Raw genomic sequence first — 21,218 nt, forward strand, 5'->3', positions numbered from 1 at the left:
AAAAAGAAAAAAAGTAGGGGCTCATGAGCTATAGCCTAGGACCCACAGAATACTTCAAACCTTGTACCTCAGATTAACCAACCTACAAGCTAGCACAATGTTTGGGAATATAAATACAAAGAATAAAACAACTTGCAAAGAGTTTACATTTTAATGAGACACAAAGTACATATATATGTGTATATATGTATATGCATACATATAAAAATATATACACATATATTTATATAAATATAAAGTTAACAAATATAAATATATACAAAATAGTTGAATACAAGGTAGTTTGGAAGGGAGTAAACATTAGTTGTGGGGCTGGTGATCAGGAAAGGTTTCATGCTGAAGAGAGAGATTCCTTGAGGTGAAAAGAAGGAGGTTTACATTCCAAACATATATAGCAGCCAATGCAAAGACATGAAGACCTGGAAGATTCCATGTCATGTATGAGTAACATAAAGAAGCCCAGTTTGGCTCCATCATGGAGTATAGGGGAGTGAGATTGGAAAGATAGGTTGGAACCAGGATGTGAAGGGCTTTAAAAGATAAACAGAGGGGTTTATATTTTATACTAGAGTTAATAGGAAGCCACTGGAGTTGACCAAATAGGAGAGCCACATAGTACGTATGTATTATGTGAGATGGATTGGAATGGGGCGAGACTTGAGGCAGGGAGATCAACCAGAGGGTATTGCAATAATACAGGCAAGAGCCTGAACTAAGGTAGTTCTGCTGTGTTAGCAGAGAGAAGGGTTCGGATGTGAGAAATGTTGTGAAGGTAGAAAAAGCCAAATTGGGCAATGGACTGGAAACATGGGGTGAGGGAGAGTAAAGAGACCAGGATGATACCAAGATTATGAACCTGGAAGACAGGAAGAATGATGGTGCTTTCCCCTGAAATAGGAGTGGGAGAAAATTAGGGGGAAAAGATAATGGTTTGATTTTTAACAAGTTGAGTTTAATATGTAATTGATGTTGCCAGACCAATGCTAAGGGGAGTAAGGTTACACAATAGATCTGGGAGTCATCTGCATAGAGATGATAATTATGCCCTTGGGAGCTGATGAGATTACCTAGTGAGTGTGTAGAAGGAGAAGAGAGGACCTACCCAGAACTGTGGGAAGACCCATAGTTAGAAAGCATGATATAAGTGATAAGAAAATAAAGGAAACTGAGGGAAGAAGACAACCAGGAGAAAATAGTAGCCCAAAAACCCAAAGTGAAGAGAAGGTATCCAAGATGAGAGGGTGGTCATCAGTGTCAAATGCTTTGAGGCAGAGAATTTGGACTGAGAAGAGAGTTCTGGAAAGGGATAAGAGGAAGGATATAGTGGGAAATATAAATGAGGTAAGAACAAAAGAGAATATTATATATTAAATATAATATATTAAAATTAATAATTGAATTATCATATATTAAATCATCTATTTAAAAAAATTTAATCATTGATGACTGTGGATCGAGCAGTTTTAGTGAGAGGTTGGAAGTGCTTTGCAAAGGACTAAGGAGTAAGAGGAGAGGAAGTAGAGGCTGATAGCTTTTCCCATGAGTTTGGGGGAGAAAAAGAAGAGAAAAAGCTGGAGGCCAATGAAGAGTCTAGTGAAAGTAGTTTTTTGTTGTGTGTGTTGTTTTTTATAGGGGAGACTTGGAAATGTTTGTAGGAAATAGGAAAGGAACCAGTTGGTCAGAAGATGTTGAAGATATGAGAGATGAAATATACGATCTGCTGGAGACAAAAGGGGGCAAAGAGAAGAACCACATTTTCCTAAGAGACTAGAGAAAAGATGAAAGTAGGAGATGATGTCAAGGAACCTTAGGGGCTGTTGAATTCAACCCCCTTATTTTACATATTAGAAAACTGAGACAAAGGTCAGTTAAATGGTTTTTCCAAGGTCATCCAGACTGTGTTGGAGGAAGATCCAAGTCCTCTGACTCCAAAGTCATCGCTCTTTCCATTGAACCATATTATTTCTATTGCCTTCCTTTCATGTAATGGGCACTGTCAACACCTCTGCTTGTTGTAATCACTTCTCTTTCCCACTGTTCCCTCCCTCCATTTCTCCATTCAAAGAAATGATTCAGGTGCTACCTCCCTCAAGAAGCCCTCCTTGATTTTCCCAGCTAGAAGTAAAGTCTCCATCTTTAGACTTTCCTGAAGACTTTGTCTAAAGTTCCCTTTTACCCCGTGATCATATTCTTTTTTCTTTTTTGTGAGGCAATTGGGGTTAAGTGACTTGCCCAGGGTCACACAGCTAGTAAGTGTTAAGTGTCTGAGGCCAGATTTGAACTCAGGTACTCCTGACTCCAGGGCTAGTGCTCTATCCATTTTTTTTTTGTGGGGCAGTGAGGGTTAAGTGACTTGCCCAGGGTCACACAGCTAATAAGTATCAAGTGTCTGAGGTGGGATTTGAACTCAGGTCCTCCTGAATCCAAGGCCAGTGCTTTATCCACTGCGCCACCTAGCTGTCCCCATCATATTCTACCTCATGTCATACATCCTATTTCCTTCTTAGTTTGTATTATTTATTTAGCTATGGCTTATTCCCCTTTAAGATTGATTGTAAACTCTTTGAGATCAAGGAAGTTTCCTTTGATATCTTTGTATCTTTGAGGCCTAACACAGCCACATAGAACACACTTAATCAGTGAAATCAATAAGCATTCATTAAGTGCCTACTTTGTGCACATAGTTCTTTCTGTTTACATTGTAGTCATTGTATAAATTGTCATGTTGGTTCTGCTTACTTCACTCTACATCAGTTCATGTAGATCTTTCCCATTTCTTACAACCTAGAAAAAATTGCATTGCATTCATGCACCACAAGTTGTTTAGTCATTCCCCAACCCATGGACATGTATTTTGCTTCCAATTCTTTGCTGTCACAAAAGGTACTGCTGTAAATATTCTGGTGCATATGGAACCCTTCTTCTCATAGGCTCCTAGGTATGTATATAAACTCAGTAATAGAATCTTTGCATCAAAGGTTATGAACATTCTAGCATATTTCTAAATGGCTTTTCAAAATGATTTGACTAATTCACAGCTCCACCAACAATGTATCAGTGTAATATCTTTTCCCACAACCCCTCCAACATTCAATATTACCATAGTCATCTTTGAGTTATCTTTGCCAATTTGCAGAGCTTGATGGGAAACCTCAGGGTTGTTTTTCATATGCATTTCCCTTATTATTAGTGGTTTAGGGCATTCTTTCATGTGCTGGTTAATACTCTGTAATTATTCCTTTGAGAATTATTTACATTCTCAGACCAATTATCTATTGGGGAATGGCTTTTGGCGGATTTTAATCTCATTCTTAGAAATGCTTCTGCTCACACCCTCACAAATGTCACACCGTCCAAAAGACCCTACCGAAGGGGAAGGTGTTGGGGGGGGGGGTAGATGGGGGAGAGAAGGATGGTCACTCGCGCACGCGCAGTTCTCGCCAAAACCCGCAGGGGCGGGGCGTTAAGGCAAGAAGCCATTTTGCGTTTCCGTGAATGTGCGGGAGTTTGGCGGCCGGGAAAGGAGGGAGAGTTCGGAGGAAGGGAAGGCAGGGAGGGAATGGTGGCTGAATCCCGGTCGCGGGACCGGAAGCCTAGCGGAAGCCGGAAATTGCTGGGGGGGCGGGCCTCCCAGCCAAGCAGCCCGGGCGATCTCTCCAGGCTCCCGCCGTCCCCCGAGGCAGGAGGCAGCCCCGGGGGCGCGGGGTGAACCAGGGCTCTGTATGTAAGTGAGACTGTCGGGGGCGGGGCCTGCGCTATGCTGGGGAGTAGGGGTCGGGGAGGAGAGGGCAGCAACAAGGGAGGAGTGTGAGTGTGAGTGTGAGTGTGAGTGTGTGTGTGTGTGTGTGTGTGTGTGTGTGTGTGTGTGTGTGTGTGTGTGTGTAAGAAACCGTTGCCCCCACACACACACCTTTTGTGCTGACCCCCACCCTCCTCTGCGGCCTCGTTCTGACCCGACCCAGCCCGCCCCTCCCCCTCTCCTTCCCCTTCCAACGGTTGCCCCTCCCCCCTCCTGTCAGCCTCGCCTCCCCTTCCCCATCTAACAGCTTAGCTTCCCTTTCCCCCTTCTCGGTCGGACGACCTCCCTTCCCTCCTCTCTTAGCTGTCTCTTCCCTCCACCCCAAACCGCCCTTCCCCCTCCTTCTGACAGCCTTTCCCCAAACCCTCGCCCCTCCCCCCTTTTTTCCTCCCCACTGTCATTTGCTTCATCCAGAGGGGTTCTTCTTCCACCATCCCTTTTTTTCCCCTCTGCAGTGGAGAGCAGAAGTGTAGGATCAGTTCTATTCTTGAGTTCCCTTTGGAGACTCCAGAGCCAAGACAGAGCAGATCCATGGGTGATTGTGATAAAGCCTACATTTTATTGTGTTCTCAGGATTATCTGGGGTTGGGGGGTGCAGTTCTTTAAATCCATTTCCCCGTAATTGTCATAACAATGGCGATTCTGGCCAATATGTTGTTAACAGGGATTTGTGTATGTTACCCAAATAATGTATCATTATTTACAAGATAAGACTTGAAATTTGCAAATATCTTTTTAGGCCATGACAATAACTGCCAAATATATTGCAGTGTTTAAGAAACTGCGTATTGTCAAATCTGTTTTGTTATTGCCCGGAAGTGGAAAAGGAGAATGGGTTATTTTTTGAAAATTATTGTTTTAATATTAAATGAGACTCTGCCAAATGTATATTTTGTAGGCACCATTAGTCTGTGGTCACCTCTTATAGACCAAAGGCAGTCAGTCAGTAGCCATTAATAAACGGTCCTACTATGTGTCAGGCACTGTGCTAAGTGCTGGGGTTACAAAAAAAGACAAAGGATTGTCCCACTCTCAAGGGACTCACCGTCCATATGGGACCGACGGCATGTAAACAATGTACTGACAGGCTACATATAGGATTAGTTGGAAATGATTAACAGAGGGAAGGAAGCCATGGAGATAGAGATGAGGAGGGAGAGCATTCTGGGCTTGAGGGATGGCCAGTGAAAATGTCTGCAGTCAGGTCATGGAGGGGAACACCCAGGAGGCCTGTCACTGGAGGGAAGGGAGGAGAGTGGTGACGTAAAGTGTAAGAAGACTGAAAAGTCTGGGGAGGGGGTGCAAGTTCTGAAGGACTTTGAATACCAAACAGGTTTTTGTATTTTATCTTAGATGTGATAGGGAGACATTGAAATCTATTGAGCAGTAGGGTGACATCATCAGACCTGCACTTTGACAGTATTGTGGGGTATTGATCAAAGTGGAGAGGCTTGGTAGCAGGCAGCCCCACTAGCAGGCTGTTGGAATGGTCCAGGCTTGAGATGGGCGGACCTGTACCAGATTGGGGGCAGCGTCAGAGGAGAGGAGGGGGCATAGGGGAATGATGATATGAAGGTAAAATCAACGGGCCTTGGCAACAGATTGGATATGGGAGGGGTAGTGAGAATGACCAAGGGGCTGGGAGGATAGTGGTGTTCTCAGCATAATAGGGAAGTTTAGAAGGTGAGGGGGAAAGGTAATGAGTTCAGTTTTGGACATACTGAGTTAAAGATCTATCCAGTTCAAGCTATTTAGTTCAAGATGTCCAGTAGACATATGGAGATGTAAAACTGGAGGTCAGCAGAGAAGTTAGGGCTAGATAAGAAGATTTGAGAATCATCAGCATAGAGATGATAATTGAATCCATGGGACTTGATAAGATAAGTGAAATGATATAGAGGAAGAAGAGAAGATGGCCCAAGAAAGAGCCGTGGGGGATACCCTCAGTTAATAGGTGAACTATGAATAAAGGTCCAGCAAAGGAGCCTGAGGAGTAGCAGTTATAGTTAGTAGTTTCCTGGTTAAAATTGGAGAATGTACTATGGGCAGTGCTTACTTAAACAGAGAATCACTTAAAATTAATGTGAGTATAAAGGCCCAGCCCTTATGAGCAGGCATCATTCTGCAGAGTAAAGCCAGAGTATATTCAATATATGAATTTGAATTTTCACAATCAACTAATCTTCCTTCCTTAATCTGCAGAATTTAGGGATCCTTGACTGCCATTTGAAGACTAGGAGACACAGCCTCTTTAAAATCCAGGAGACTCTCAGAATAGAGAAACTCTCTAGTTTCTCTGCATATTCCATTACCCTTTAAGGACAATACTGATTACTTGAAATTAGACTGAGAAAAGAATTAGAATGAATATAATACTAGCTGTTAGCTGGATTGTGAATTCTTGGGGAGAATTTTCATTTATTTCTTTTAGATCACTGAGAAGTTGAATGTCCTGGGGTCCCACAGCCAGTATGTATCAGAGGTAGAACATGGACAAAGGACTTCCTGGCCTTTAGGCCAGTTCTCTATCTGCTTAACCACACTCCCTCTCATTTATTGTGATACTACAATGATTCTACAGGTATTATTAGGAAGAATTCCAAAAGTAGGTCAATGAGCTTCAGTAATTTGGAAATAGACAAAATAAATGAAAAAAAAATTCACTCAAAATAAATGAAAAACCACTATGGATGTAGTAAATAAAGTTAGAAGGATTAAGGTGGCTTGAATACTCATAAAAAAGCTTAGGGGGCAGCTAGGTGGCGCAGAGGATAGAGCACCGGCCCTGAATTCAGGAGGACCTGAGTTCAAATATGGCCTCAGACACTTAAGACTTACTACCTGTGTGACCCTGGGCAAGTCCCCACTTGCCCCGCAAAAAAAAAAAAAAGCTTAGGCAAATTACTGAGATTTTGGGCCTGGGTCCCATCAGAATGCAGGGCATATATAATCTGGAGTTAAAGGTAACTGGGAGGGAGCACATATCCTAAGATTTAGAGCAGCAACAGATTTTAGAGATAATCTAGGCCAGGGGTTCTTAACCGTTTTGGGGTCATGGGCCCCTTTGGCAGTCTGGTTAAGCCTATGGACCCCTTAGAACAATGTTTTTAAATACATGAGGTACATGAGATTGCCAAGAAAACCAATTATATTATCCTGTTATCAAAAGATAAAAAAAAAACCAAGTTCCTAGACTTGTTAGAATCCCTGATCTAGTCCAACCCCCTCATTTTACAGATAAGGTAACAGGTCTATTGGGGTTAAGTAACTTGTTTGAGGTTTGGGGTGGGGCAGGGAAATGAGGGTTAAGTGACTTGCCCAAGGTCATGCAGCTAGTAAGTGTCAAGTGTCTGAAGTTGGATTTAAACTCAGGTCCTCCTGAATCCAGGGCCAGTGCTTTATCCACTGTACCACCTGCTCCTGAGATCATGTTCTCTCTTTTTTTTTTTTTTTTGAGATCATATTCTTAATAAGTAGGAGAGCTAAGATTTGAGCCTAGCTCCTCTGGTCCCAAATCCAGTACTCTTTCTACTATATTATGTTTCCTTGCCTATGATTACATTATTTTTGTTTTTATTTCATGGAAAAAAATATTGTGAAATGTTGCATCATATTAAAGTCCTATCAGAATTGTTTTCCTTTTAAGTGTGCTATCACAGGATCATGGATTTCTAGCTGCAGGGCACTTTGGAGGTCACTTACGTATTCCAATCCCTTCATTTTGTTGCTGAGCAAACAGTTCCAGAGAGGTGCCTTTCCTCCGGTCTACCACTTAGCTAGTAGCAGAGCCAGGATTTGAACCTACATCCTCGGACTTGGAATTCCAGTCCTCTTTTACACCATACTTGCCTCTGAACACAATGTATATTGACATTGATGGCAGGATGGCAAAGCCTTACTTAATGAAGATTTTAGGTAATGATTTTTTTTATGAACCTGTGGTTTCATCAGTATTTAGATTTCTAGGAGAGGAACTTCTGTATTAATGCAGATCCCACATCTGTTCTTCAATTGCTAGTCTGGAGAGGGCTGCCTGGAGCACTGAAGCCATCATGCTTGTTCAGCATCACACAGCCAGTATGTCGCAAAGGACTTGAACCCATGTCTTTCTGATTCTAAGGCTGGCTTTCTAACTCTTAATGAGGCTGCCTCGAATGAATATCTTCAATAGGGGGCAGCTAGGTGGCGCAGTAGATAGAGCACTGGCCCTGGAGTCAGGAGTACCTGAGTTCAAATCCAGCCTCAGACACTTAAGCTGTGTGACCCTGGGCAAGTCACTTAACCCCAGTTGCCTCACTTTAAAAAAAAAAAAAAGAAAAAAGAATATCTTCAATAGAAGAATTAGAATTAAAGATGCCACCTCAAGGTTCTAAAAGGTCTCAAATGGCAGAAGAAAAACTTCTGTTTACCACATTTGTAGGATAACAACACTTTCCTCACCACTTCCCTATGAGATAAGCAGTAAAAGTACAACCCCCATTTTACGAGGGAGTGTAAGGTTAAATGACTTGTCCAGGGTTATACATCTCTCTCTCTTTCTTTCTTCCTTTCTTCCTTTCTTTCTTTTGGCAATTGGGGTTAAGTAACTTGCCCAGGGTCACACAGCTAGTAAATGTCAAGTGTCTGAGGTCAGATTTGAACTCAGGTCCTCCTGACTCCAGGGCCAGTACTCTATCCATTTCTGGTATCCTTTTTTTTTTTTTTTTTTCTGGTATCCTTTTAAAGGAATAGTAGAGATTGGACCTCTGATTTATTTTGTTTAGGGAACTCATGGGTGAGAAAACATTCTACCATTGCAGATTAGAATCTTTTTTTTTTTTCTGACTTTTAGTATTCAAGATTTGCCTAGAGCCCTGAGTGACTAAATTGATTTGCCCAAGGTCACATAGTCAGTATGTGTCAGAGGTCATGGCTTTGATGACTATCCATTATACCACAATCCTTCTAGTAGGTTAATAATTTTGTCTAAAAAGGAAACAAAGTTAGCTTCCAATAACTTGTTCTTTTTTAAAATTTTATTTTATTTTTTGCTTTTTCAAGGGGCAGTGAGGGTTAAGTGACTTGCCCAGGGTCACACAGCTAGTAAGTGTCAAGTGTCTGAGTGAGGTCAGATTTGAACTCAGGTCCTCCTGAATCCAGGGCCAGTGCTCCATCCAATGCTTAACCTAGCTGCCCCCTCAACATTCTTTTTTTTTTTTTAATTTTTGTTTTTTAGTGAGGCAATTGGGGTTAAGTGACTTGCCCAGGGCCACACAGTAAGTATTAAGTGTCTGAGGCCAGATTTGAACTCAGGTACTCCTGACTCCAGGGCGGGTACTCTATCCACTGCACCATCTAGCTGCCCCAACATTCATTTTTTATAAGATTTTGAGTTCCATATTTTTCTTCTCTTCCTCCCCAGGACAGCAAGCAATCTGATATAGGTTATATATGTGCAGTCATGTTAAGCATATTTCCACATTAGTCATATACAAAATCTTTTTGAAAATAACCTACATTTGCTTTAAGGATATCCTTGAAAGTTCGAGAAAGAGCAGGTATAGACTTTTGTGAACAATATTCTACAACAGCACATCTTTTCAGTTATACAAACTGGCTGGTAAATGATTGTACTGTACTTACTGTTGGTTGACAATAACACATCATTTGATCCCGTAGAGCAAAATGTTCTCCTTCAACAAGATGTCTTCCATGTACTTGTCAATACTGTTTAAGATTTCTTGAAAGTTGTAACGGTAGAATGAACCCTGTCCCGGGCCCTTTCCTCCCTTGGATTGGAGAAAGTGGAGGGTAGACATTGGAGAGCTCCCCCTACATCTTCCACCATTTAAGGATAGTACTGAGGGAATTTTCATCATTTCCCAACCAGCTTCTTTTTTGGACTTCTCTTTCACCAGAAACTCGTCATTCTGCAAGACAAAATCAGCTTGGAAACTGGCCTCCTTAGATTGTTTCCCACCCCATTTGCCTGACTTCATTATGCCCTTGTTCTGGGTAACCTCTACTCCCCCTTCAGCTTCTTTTTCTGTGTTGTCTTCCCTATTGGATTGTGAGCTCAGTGAGGGGCAGTCTTAGGACTTTCTTTATATGTATAGCACTTATAATAGCGCCTGGCACATTTTTGTGGGTCAGTCATTTCAATCATGTCCAACTTTTCATGACTCCATTTGGGGTTTTCTTAGGAAAGCTATTTGGAGTGGTTTGCCATTTCCTTTTCCAGTTCATTTTACAAATGAGGAAACTGAGTGAAGTGACTTGCCCAGGGTCACCCAGTTATTAAGTGTCTGAGGCCAGATTTAAATTCAGGAAGATGAGCCTTCCTGACTCCAGGCACAACACTCTATCCACTGTGCCACCTAGCACATAGTAGGCACTTAGGGGCGGCTAGGTGGCACAGTGGATAAAGCACCGGCCCCGGCTTCAGGAGTTCCTGAGTTCAAATCCGGCCTCAGACACTTGACACTTGCTAGCTGTGTGACCCTGGGCAAGTCACTTAACCCCATTGCCCCGTTTAAAAAAAACCACCAACAACAAAGAAAACATAGTAGGCACTTAAATATTTATTGACTCTGACTCTTCTCTGCCCCCTGAATATTAATATTAGAAGGAAATGAAATGTGTGTTTGCCAAAGATATTTGCTACCATCATGGAGGATGTTTAGCACTAAATCCAGTAGGAAGAGGGAGTCTCTATAAAAAGTGAAGCTCCTAAAAGCTCGTTGGCAGATTATATTGTGTTGATTTTACCAAGCTGGAGCATGTTGTAGAGTCCCTCCTGGGCAAGGTTTACTCAAAATAGTTTGGCCTAAATATCCACATGGGAAAAACCAAGGAAAATGAAAAACACCCATTGTTCAGATTGTAACATATATATGGAGGAACATCTCATTGAACTGGTCCAGCAGTACATTTGTACTAGGTAGACACTTTGGCTGGGCAGTGAACAGGGCCTTGTATTGAACAATAAGAGGACGGAAGGATAGTGGAATGCTTTTGGAAAATTGTGTGTTGATTTTAATTGTGTGTTGCAAGTTTGTCCCCTGAACCAAACACCTAGCTTTTTAATATGTCTTCCAGTGATGCTTTCTGGCTGGGAACCATGAAAAACCACAGGTCCTGAAGAATTAAGGTTGGGCAGGGGCACAGCAGTGGTGGGTGGGTATAAGTCTCAAGGTATTACCATTGGAGAATAATTTTTCTTGATGAGGCAGTTGGGGTTGTGACTTGCCCAGGGTCACACAGCTAGTAAATGTCATGTGTCTGAGGCTGGATTTGAACTCAGGTCCTCCTGACTCCAGGGCCGGTGCTCTATCCACTGTGCCACCTAGCCACCCACCCCGCCATTGGAGAATTTGTATAAACGTTTTTTTCATAAGAAAGGGAAGTGAGTTAGTCAAGTATCATTGTTTGTCCTTCGTTATCCAAGAGGACCATGACAGATGTCATGACTTGCAAAGAATTGGATTTAAGTGAGGGAGGGCTGTGCAAGGTCATCAACCTCACTCTCCTACAGAACCATCTGAGTCCAGTGACAAGATATACATCAGGACTGGAGATGGTCCAGATGTTTAAGGCAGTTGGGGTTAAGTGACTTGCCCAGGGCCACACAGCTAGTAAGTGTCTGAGGTGAGATTTGAACTCAGGTCCTCCCAACTTCAGTGCCAGTGCTCTATTCACTGTACCACCTAATCAAGTAATGAGATAACTCACAAAACCCATTGGTATCCATGCAATGTCAAGAAATCTAGACAAAACATCTAGCATGTTGGATGGGATCCCCATAGTAGGTTTATAGGACTTAGATCACAGTTTGATAAACCAGTGGCCTTTTTTCTGCCTTCATTCTTAATTTTAATTATTTTGGGGGGCGGCGGGGCAAAAAGGATTAAGTGACTTGCCCAGGGTCACACAGCTAGTGTTAAGTGTCTGAGGCTGGATTTGAACTCAGGTCCTCCTGAATCCAGGGCCAGTGCTTTATCCACTGCGCCACCTAGCTCCCCCCTGGCTTCATCATTCTTGAGCTAAAGTGCCTGACACTTTGCCATTCTCTTCTGGAAAATTTTTTAAAATAAATTTTTATTGATATTTTGTTTTTACATCACCTATCTTCTCCCCTCCCCTTCCCCATTCAAAAGCCATTCCTTACAGTAATTTTTTAGAAAGAAAAAATCAGCAAAGCCAAACAATACATTAAAAAAAAATCTGGATGACCTAGATGGCTCGGCCCTGCATTCAGGAGGACCTGAGTTCAAAGCCGGCCTCAGGCACTTGACACTTACTAGCTGTGTGACCCTGGGCAAGTCACTTAACCCTCATTGCCCTGCAAAAAGAACCCAAAAAACAAAAACAAAACCAAAATCTGACATCATATGTAATATTTCCTGCTGCTGGACAGCATCTCCTTCCTGGTTCTGGAAAGGATGAGGAAGAGGTGTCTTTTCATTTCCTTTTGGAGCCAAGCTGTTTTTTAAATAATTTTGTAACATTTGTTTACATTGTGGTAGTCACTGTGTATTTTGTTTTCTTGGCTTTGCTTCCTTTGTGAAAGTCTTTCCATGCATCTCTATGTTCATCACATGCATTATTTCTCATAGCCCAGCAATAATCTATAACATTCATGTACTATAGTTTGGTGATTGTGATTTTGTTTCCTGTTCTTTTCTACCAATAAAAAGTACTTATAAATATTGTATTGTATATGGAGCTTTTCTTTTTTTATCAGTGACCTCCCTGGGGTATGTGCCTCCACAGTAATCTCTGGGTTATATGGTCTGGGTGCAATAGTTTGCATAATTTATAGAATTCCAGTTTGCTTTCCAGAATGATTACACTGATTTATGGTTCCACCAGCAGTGCATGAATGTGACCATCTTTCCACAAACTCTCCAACATCATCTAATCTAATACTTTACCTTCTTTGCCAATTTGCCAGGTTTAGATGAAACTTCAAGATTAAAAAAAATCTTACTAGTAATTGGGAGCATCCTTTGATATGGTTCTTAATAGACTCTCTTTAGTCTTCCCTGGGTTCTCACGATCTTTCCTCTGCTTTGGTAGTTTTCCCCCTGTCTTTTCTGTCTGTGTCTGCTTTGCTTTATCATCTTCTGTATCCCACCTCTTTTATGTGGCTATGTCCCCTGGGTATGTCATAGGTCATCCTCCCTTATCATAGTGTTTAGAGTTGGAAGGGACTTTGGGAAATCCACTTAGATTCATTTTATCAATATGTAAATGAATAGGGGCAGCTAGGTGATGCAGTGGATAGAGCATTGGCCCTGGATTCAGGAGGACCTGAGTTCAAATTCGGCCTCAGACACTTAACACTTACTAGCTGTGTGACCCTGGGCAAGTCACTTAACCCCAATTGCCTCACTTTAAAACAAACAAACAAACAAACAAACAAAGTAAATGAATAATAAGAAGTTAAATGATTTAGCCCTGGTCACACAGTAAATCTCTAAGCTTGGATATAAGTACAAGCCTTACTAACTCCAAACTGGTGCCAACTTCCCTTGTAATGTTCTCGCTTCTTACCTCAGCATCTTTGAATCCCTGGCCTCCTTCATGGTTCATTTGATATATTCCCAACTCCCAAATTGTGTAAAACCTTACCATATTAGTCATTTTGTATAGGAAAGCGTGAATTTAAAAAATGAAAGTGAAAACCAGCTATGTTCAGTCTTTATCAGTACTTTCTTTGGAGGTGGATATTATGCTTCATCATTAGTCCTTTGGGATCATCTTCGATCCTTGTATTGCTGATATTAGTTAAGTCATTCACAGTTCTTCATCAAACATTATTGCTGTCTCTTTGCACAATGTTTTCTTGGTTCTTTTCACTTCACTATACATCAGTTCATACAAGTCTTTTCTGAAATCATCCTGCTTGTCATTTCTTATAACACAGTAATATCCCATCCCCATTATATACCACAGCTTGTTTAGCCATTTCCCAATTAATGGGTATTCCTTTGATTTCCAATTCTTAGGCACCACAAAAAGAGCTGCTAGAAATAATTTTGAACAAATAGATCTTTTTCTCTTTTTTGGGATGTCTTGGGGATATAAACCTAGAAGTGGTATTGCTGGATCAAAGGGTATGCACAGTTTGATAACCATTTGGGCATAATTCCAAATTGCTCTCCAGAATGGTAGGGTCCATTCACAACTCCATCAACAGTGGATTAGCTTTCTTGGGTAGTTTATTAAATGGTATTTCTTAGGAGCCTCAACCTACTATGTCTTGGCGTGAAACCCACAAAATGAAGGGAGAGCAACAGCCCCTGCCTCTTCCTTTCCTTCAAAATAAAGGCTATTTCAGTTCAACAAATATACATATTCAGATAGAAAAGCAAAAAGGTGTTAGAAATGATGTAACCCAAAATGTCTGTGATTTGCAGACTGTTAAATACAAAACAAAATATGGATATTTTACCTGTAATAAGACAGCAATGAAATTGACCAGTTTGTTTCTGGGAATCTCCATCTCAACTTATTTTTTGCACTTAGCAAAGTTTTGTTTCAGTTTATTATTATCTTGATCTGTTAGGTTACCAATGTATTTATTCTTTTAGTTTTGGTTTCTTTACATCATTTCATATAGTTCTTGCCATATGGCTTCAAATTATTCATCTTTATTATTTTTATGAAGTAATAGTTTCTGTTGCATTTATATATTTTCAGCCATAACTTGGGCACCTGTTCTCCAATTATTAAAACACACAGTTTAAACAGTTCTGCATTCTGGATAATGGTTAATGTGAAAACCTCTTTCAGTTAAAGAAGGGAAAACATCGTTGTTTTGGATGATAGTATTTCAATATAAAAACGTTAGTGTTGTCACACTAACTTATGTATATACATATGTAACTGTACTAACACTACAGATTTTTTTTTGCCTCTTATTATTTTTCTTTTTTTTCCATTTAGAACCCCCCCCCCAATTACATGTATGCCTCTTATTCTGCTAGGAAATGCTATTTTTAAATTGCTGCTGTGTAAAGGCAGTTGAAATCAGTTTACTAGAAATGTCAGATCTATGACATGTACACACCAGATAAGATGGGCTTTTTCATATATGTTATAGTAGAACAGGAGTGGAATATATGTGAAACTGAGAATCTCTTACATAGCTTTTGCTTTTATTAATTATGATAAGAAGAGTAAGTTCAGCAGGTAACTTCAAAGCTGTCCTACTTGTCTGTGATGTTTTCTGTTCTTATTTTTTGGAGAAAGGGAACCTTAACCCTAAGCAGCTTCTTCTTACTCCTTCCACCTTCTCTCCCTTAACTTATAAAAATACAAAGTGCCCTCTTCTGGTTAGAAATCATGTTTGCAGAAAAGCATGAGGAATGTAACTTTGAAGTACAAACCAAGAGTTTATGTTAATAATCTTCTGTCAATGTGTGTGTGAATCTAGTGTTTTAGTCAGTCTTCCCTTTAATATTAATGATTGTTTTTTCTTCTATTACTGGGAGATACATATAACTCTGTTAGAGAAAGGAATACTTGGTACATGGAACTGTCCTGTGACAATTCTTTACTATGTAGAACTTGTTGTTTTGTGGAACTATCTATATTGTAGAACTATTCTGACTTCTCTTGGACTTTTAAATCTTATGGATCCCTGAGTATGGAGCTAAATAATCATAACAGCACTCTCCGTATTAGTTTACTTTTGATTAGAGTACATATGTAGGTTATTAGAGGGGGGAAAAAACTTAGAATGCATCTAGTCTTAACCTTTTTTTTTCCCCACATAGGCTAGAACACAGTGGAGTTAAGTGATTTCTCTAAGATCACATAGTAATGGCAAAGGTGAGCTAAGTCTCCCACATAAGTCCATTGCTCTTTCTACTGTACCATGTTTTGAACTAATTGCTTCTCTATCTTAGCAGAGACTTTTTCCTATAGCAGTTATTTTTTGAGTATTCTTAAGAGAAGATGTGGTGGATAAGGCATTGACCCTGGATTCAGGAGGACCTGAATTCAAATCCGGCCTCATAGACTTGATACTTACTAGCTGTGTGACCCTGGGCAAGTCACTTAACCTTCATTGCCAAAGAGAGAGAGAGAGAGAGAGAGAGAGAGAAGAGGGGAGGGGAGGGGAGGGGAGGGGAGAGGAGGTATTTTGATTTTTGGTGTGTTCATTAGGAAAGAACTCATAACCAAGTCCCCGCCGACTTTTCCAATCTTTTCACATATTACTCAGTCTCCACATAATTCACAGTCCACTGATATTGGTCCTCTAGCTTTGTTCCTTGTGCAGGGCATTCCTATCTATTCTGGGTATTTTCACTGACTGTGCCCCATACCTGGAATTCTCTCATTCCTCATCTCCGTCTCCTGGCCTCCCTGATTTCCTTCAAGTCCCAGCTAAAATGCCCCCCTCGTTTCCCATTACCCCATAATGCTAGTGCCTTCCCTCAATTGATTATCTCCAATTTATCCCATATGTATGTTGTTTGTACACAGTTGTTTGCATGTTATCTCTCCCATTAGACTGTGAACTCAAGAGTAGGGACAGTTATTTGTCTTTGTATCTCTCTGAGTTCTTAGAGTGTGCCTGACACAGTAGACACTTAATAAATGTTTGTTGACTGGATGAGGCTTTGAATTGGTTGAACTATAATGGGGGGAAACTTAGTTATCAGGCAAGAAAAGTTACTAAATTATTCATTTCCTTTGACCCAAAGATCCCATCGTTTAAAAAAGAATATGCCCATTGAGGAATGAATGAACAAACATTGTATGTAAGTGTAGCAAAATATTACTGAGCTGATATGATGACTGAGAATTCATAGAAACAAGAAGATTTGTACAAAGTGATCCCAGAGTGGAAGCAGAGCCAACATATATGTAGTCACTACCATGGTGTAAATAAAAGTTAACAATAAGGAGCCACAAAACTAAGGCCAAATACCAAGGCCAGTTGTTGGTAGCATATTATCAAAATCCAAGCATCTTCCTTTCTCTTAACAATTGAGACACCATATAAGTGGAAAGTGACATGTACTATCAATTGCCATCATGCCATTGACTGCAAAATGTACTTTGAGTTTATCTGTCGGGAAGTATTTGTATCCAAATAAGTATCATTGCATTTTTTAAAAAGAGAGTTCAGCATAACATCTAGAAAACTTTTTTTTTAATTGGTTTTGTGTTGTAGGGATTTTATATTGGAAGACATGGATCTTGCTGCCAATGAGCTCAGCATCTATGATAAACTTTCAGAGACCATCGATTTAGTGAGGCAGACAGGACATCAGTGTGGAATGTCAGAGAAGGCAATTGAAAAGTTTATCAAACAGCTGCTAGAGAAGAATGAACCTCAGAGGGGACCACCCCGACATCCTCTGCTCATGGTTGCTTACAAGGTAAAGTTCTGTTCTAACTTGGAAATATTGTGGAGAGAGCATGAATTCTTCTCTTTAAATAGCCTGCCACAATCTTGTTGACTGACTTTGGGTGACCTAATATATAGATCACATAATCTTTTGGTGTTTACTTTTTCTTGGACAAATCGGAGCTTACTCTTGCTAGTAAGTCTGAATGCTTCGTTTAGAAGCATAGATAAAAGCTTTGTATTTCTGATTAGCTGGGGGTTCTTGCAAATAGTGATACATATTTGTCCAGAGCCAAATCTTAAAATGGAATATTCAGTAGTTAAAGTCATGCCTAAAAGGCTTATCAGGGCAGATCTGGCACTCTGGACTTTATCCTTCCTTTCTATTAACAATTGGTAAGTGACAAGTAGAAGATGACCTTTAGTATCCGTCATAATCAAGTTATTAGACACTTTTTCTTATTTGAGACTTGAGGGGGTGGAGTATTTTGTGGGAGGGATCATTGGGATGTTGGTTGTGAAGTGTTTGTTGTGTCAAAACAAAAGCTACATCAGGAATTAAATAATTACTACCTTTCCCCAAAGGAATGAGTTATCTATGATAGTGGATTATACTCTGATTGTAAACCTGCCTGAACTCATCATGAGAATAGTCATTTCTTTGCATTTTAAGATGTTTTTTTTAAGATGCTACATCAATAATTAAGTATTGCTTTGTTTTTTCTTTTAGGTCCTGATCACACTGGGGTTAACCCTGCTCACTGCCTACTTTGTGATTCAGCCCTATAGCCCTTTACCACCTGAACCAGTGCTCTCTGGGGCTCACACCTGGCGCTCTCTGATCCATCATATCAGGCTGTTGTCCCTGCCCATTGCCAAGAAGTATATGCTTGAAAATAAGGAATTTGTTCCTCTGTCTAATTATAATGAGCCCCCAAGTGACGATGGATACCCAGGTAGACTGCCACATTTACTTATTAGCTAGATCTCTTTCTAGACACGCGATGAAATGAAAAAAAAATTGGAACTTTATTATTAACTCCAATATTTGCCCATAAAAAGGAAGGATTTGACTGTTCCATATTTTTTTTTCTTTTTTTTTCCAGGGCAATGAGCATTAAGTGACTTGCCCAGGGTCACACAGCTAGTAAGGGTCAAGTGTTTGAGGCCAGATTTGAATTCAGGTCCTCCTGACTCCAGGGCTAGTGCTTTATCCACTGTGCCACCTAGCTGCCCCTGTTCCATATATATATGTATATGTATATGTATGTGTGTGTATATATATGTGTGTGTGTATATATATGTGTGTGTATATATATGTGTGTGTATATATATGTATATATATTTACCACAGTCTCTATTACAGTGTTAGGCATACCATCAATAACATGTGAGTTAATAGTTATGGGAATTCCTTCTACCTACAGAGGTAGAAAAGCACCTATAATTTAGTAAATAATAATAATAACTAGCATTTATAGCATCTTAAAATTTTTAAAGTACTTTACATATGTTATCTCACTTGATCCCCACAAGCACCATGAGAGATAGGTGCTATTATTATCCTCATTTTATAGATGAGGAAACTGAGGCAGCTAGTCAGTATCTGAGGCAGGATCTGAAGTGTCCACTGTACTACTCAGCTGCCCAAGATAAGTCTTTTTTCCCTCCAAGATAAGTCTTAAAGAGTTTACTGAAATTCAGAGAAATTAAGTGATTTGCTCTATGTTCACTTAGTGAGGAAGTGTCAGGTTGGGATTTAGATGTATATTTTTCTGACTCACATCCAGGACTCTGCCTACCACCCCACACATACATGCCCTGAACACATAATTAATAATCAGAGTTAATAAATGGTTATTGATTGACTTACTGAAAGCATGAGAACTTTGATTCAGACTTCTTTGTCCTGTGACAATTCTTGCCCATGTAGGATTTATTCACTTTGTAGACTTTACTTTGCATATATTTACTTGGTTTGAATTGTCTTAGACTTTTAAATCTTAGGGATCTCTAAGTATGGAGCTAATAATTGTAAAGGTTTTACCAGTAAGTTGAGTTTAAGAAACATGTTTCTGGTGACAACATATCAGCGAAAGAGAATTAAACAATTTATTACAAATATTTATTAAGCACCTGTTGTGTGCTGCAGGTACTATACTAGGTGATTAGGATATAAAGACATAAAGGATGAAACCATTTCTACTCTCTTTAAATAATTTAGAAACATAGATTGTAAAATTTAAACTTTTTTGTCATTCTGTCATTTTTCAGTCATATTTGATTCTTTGTGACCCCATTCGGAGTTTTCTTGGCAAAGATACTAGACTGGTTTGCCATTTCTTTCTCCAGCTCATTTTACAGATGGAGAAACTGAGGCAAACAGGATTGAGTGACTTACCCAGGATCACATAGCTAATGTTTGAAGTCAGATTTGAACTCAGGTCTTCTGACTTTTGGCCTGCTTCTCTCTCTATTCACTGTACCACCTAGTTGCCCTTTAACCTTCTTTAGAGAACATGAATTAAATTTTTTTTTCTTAAAGCACTATATAAAAACACTATATCAATTATAACAACTCATTTCTGTAGATTTTTAAGGTTTCAAAATGCTTTCTTCACAACAACCTTGTGGTATAGGCAGTATGAGTATTTTCATCTTAATTTTACAGGAGAGAAAACTGAAGCTCAGGATAGTATGGTATAGTAGATAGAATACTGGACAGGAAAAAAGTCAGGAAAACCTGGGTTCAGAGCCTACTTCAGACACCTAATAGCTGTTGATCCTGCCAAGGACCAGTTTCCTAATTTGTAAAATGAGGCTTTTATACTTGATGACCCCAAAGGCTCCTTCCAACTTTTTTTGGGGGGGACGGGTAATGAGGGTTAAGTGACTTGCCCAGGGTCACACAGCTAGTAAGTGTCAAGTGTCTGAGGCCGAATTTGAACTCAGGACCTCCTGAATCCAGGCCTGGTGCTTTATCCACTACACCACCTAGCTGCCCCCATCCAATTCTTAATGTATGGTCCTACAAGTCTTACTCAACATTAAACAGCTGGGAGATGTTGAGCCAAGATGTTGTAAATCTATATCTCTTCTGAACCAAATCCAAGTTCTTTTTTAAAAAATTAATTAATATTATAACAACTCACATTTCAGTAGCTCTTCTACTTAGTGTGTGATTTCCCCAGTGCCTAACATAGTGCCTGGCACATTATATGCATTTAATAAATGTTTACTGATTAACTGATTTGTTAAATGGTAATGATAATAGTTGTGTTGGCTACTTCATTCAAGTTCCTGCTATGTGCCAGTCATTCTTTTTTTTTTTTTTAAGTGAGGCAATTGGGGTTAAGTGACTTGCCCAGGGTCACATAGCTAGTAAGTGTTAAGTGTCTGAGGCCGGATTTGAACTCAGGACCTCCTGAATCCAGGGCCAGTGCTTTATCCACTGCGCCACCTAGCCGCCCCTGTGCCAGTCATTCTTATAGGTGCTAGGAATACAGTGACATCATGATTCTGTTAAGGAAGAAACAACTTGTATGCAGATAATAAATAGATACAAATGTATACAAAATAAACATGAGGTAATGAAGGTCATTTGTTTTGGATAGAAATGCTAGCAGTAGGAAGCATCAGGAAAGGTCTCGGGAGGTATCAGGCTACCTAATTCTTGAAGGAAATCAAGAATTCTAAAAGGCAGAAGTGAGGAGGGAATAAATTCAAATTCCAAGTATGGGATGTTGGGGAGGGGAGGGCAGGGAGAAGGAAGGGAACATACCCTTACAAAAGCACAAATAGAGAATATTGTCTATGAGGAACATCAGTTAAGCTTGAACATAGAGTTTGGGGAAAGGAGTATTATGTGACAAGACTGAAAAGATGGGGTAGAGCCAGACCACGAAGGACTTTAAATAGCAAACTAAGGAATTTGTATAGGGTGGGACAAAAGTCACAATGTTTTAATAACTTTTTGAAAATTATTTTTTCTTTTCACTATTTAGAAGGTGATTTTTCACATGTAATGAGAATTCATTTCCTATATATATTGTGTATGATGCTATGGTATTGGAA

The 21,218-nt window shown here is 40.0% G+C and overlaps 1 protein-coding gene across 1 annotated transcript in view; it reads left to right on the plus strand.

The window, feature by feature from the left end:
- The first annotated feature begins 3,465 nt into the window (after positions 1-3,465).
- C4H6orf89 (chromosome 4 C6orf89 homolog) overlaps positions 3,466-21,218 on the plus strand; it is a 49,457-nt gene continuing 31,704 nt past the window's right edge. Inside the window, exons 1-3 of the mRNA XM_044002611.1 lie at positions 3,466-3,724; positions 16,968-17,175; positions 17,875-18,100. Of these exons, the coding sequence (XP_043858546.1) occupies positions 3,723-3,724; positions 16,968-17,175; positions 17,875-18,100 (436 nt within the window). The 5' untranslated portion in view covers positions 3,466-3,722. The remainder of the gene's footprint in view (positions 3,725-16,967; positions 17,176-17,874; positions 18,101-21,218) is intronic.

Source organism: Dromiciops gliroides, chromosome 4 (genome assembly GCF_019393635.1).
Source record: "Dromiciops gliroides isolate mDroGli1 chromosome 4, mDroGli1.pri, whole genome shotgun sequence".
Classification (NCBI taxonomy): Eukaryota; Metazoa; Chordata; class Mammalia; order Microbiotheria; family Microbiotheriidae; genus Dromiciops; species Dromiciops gliroides.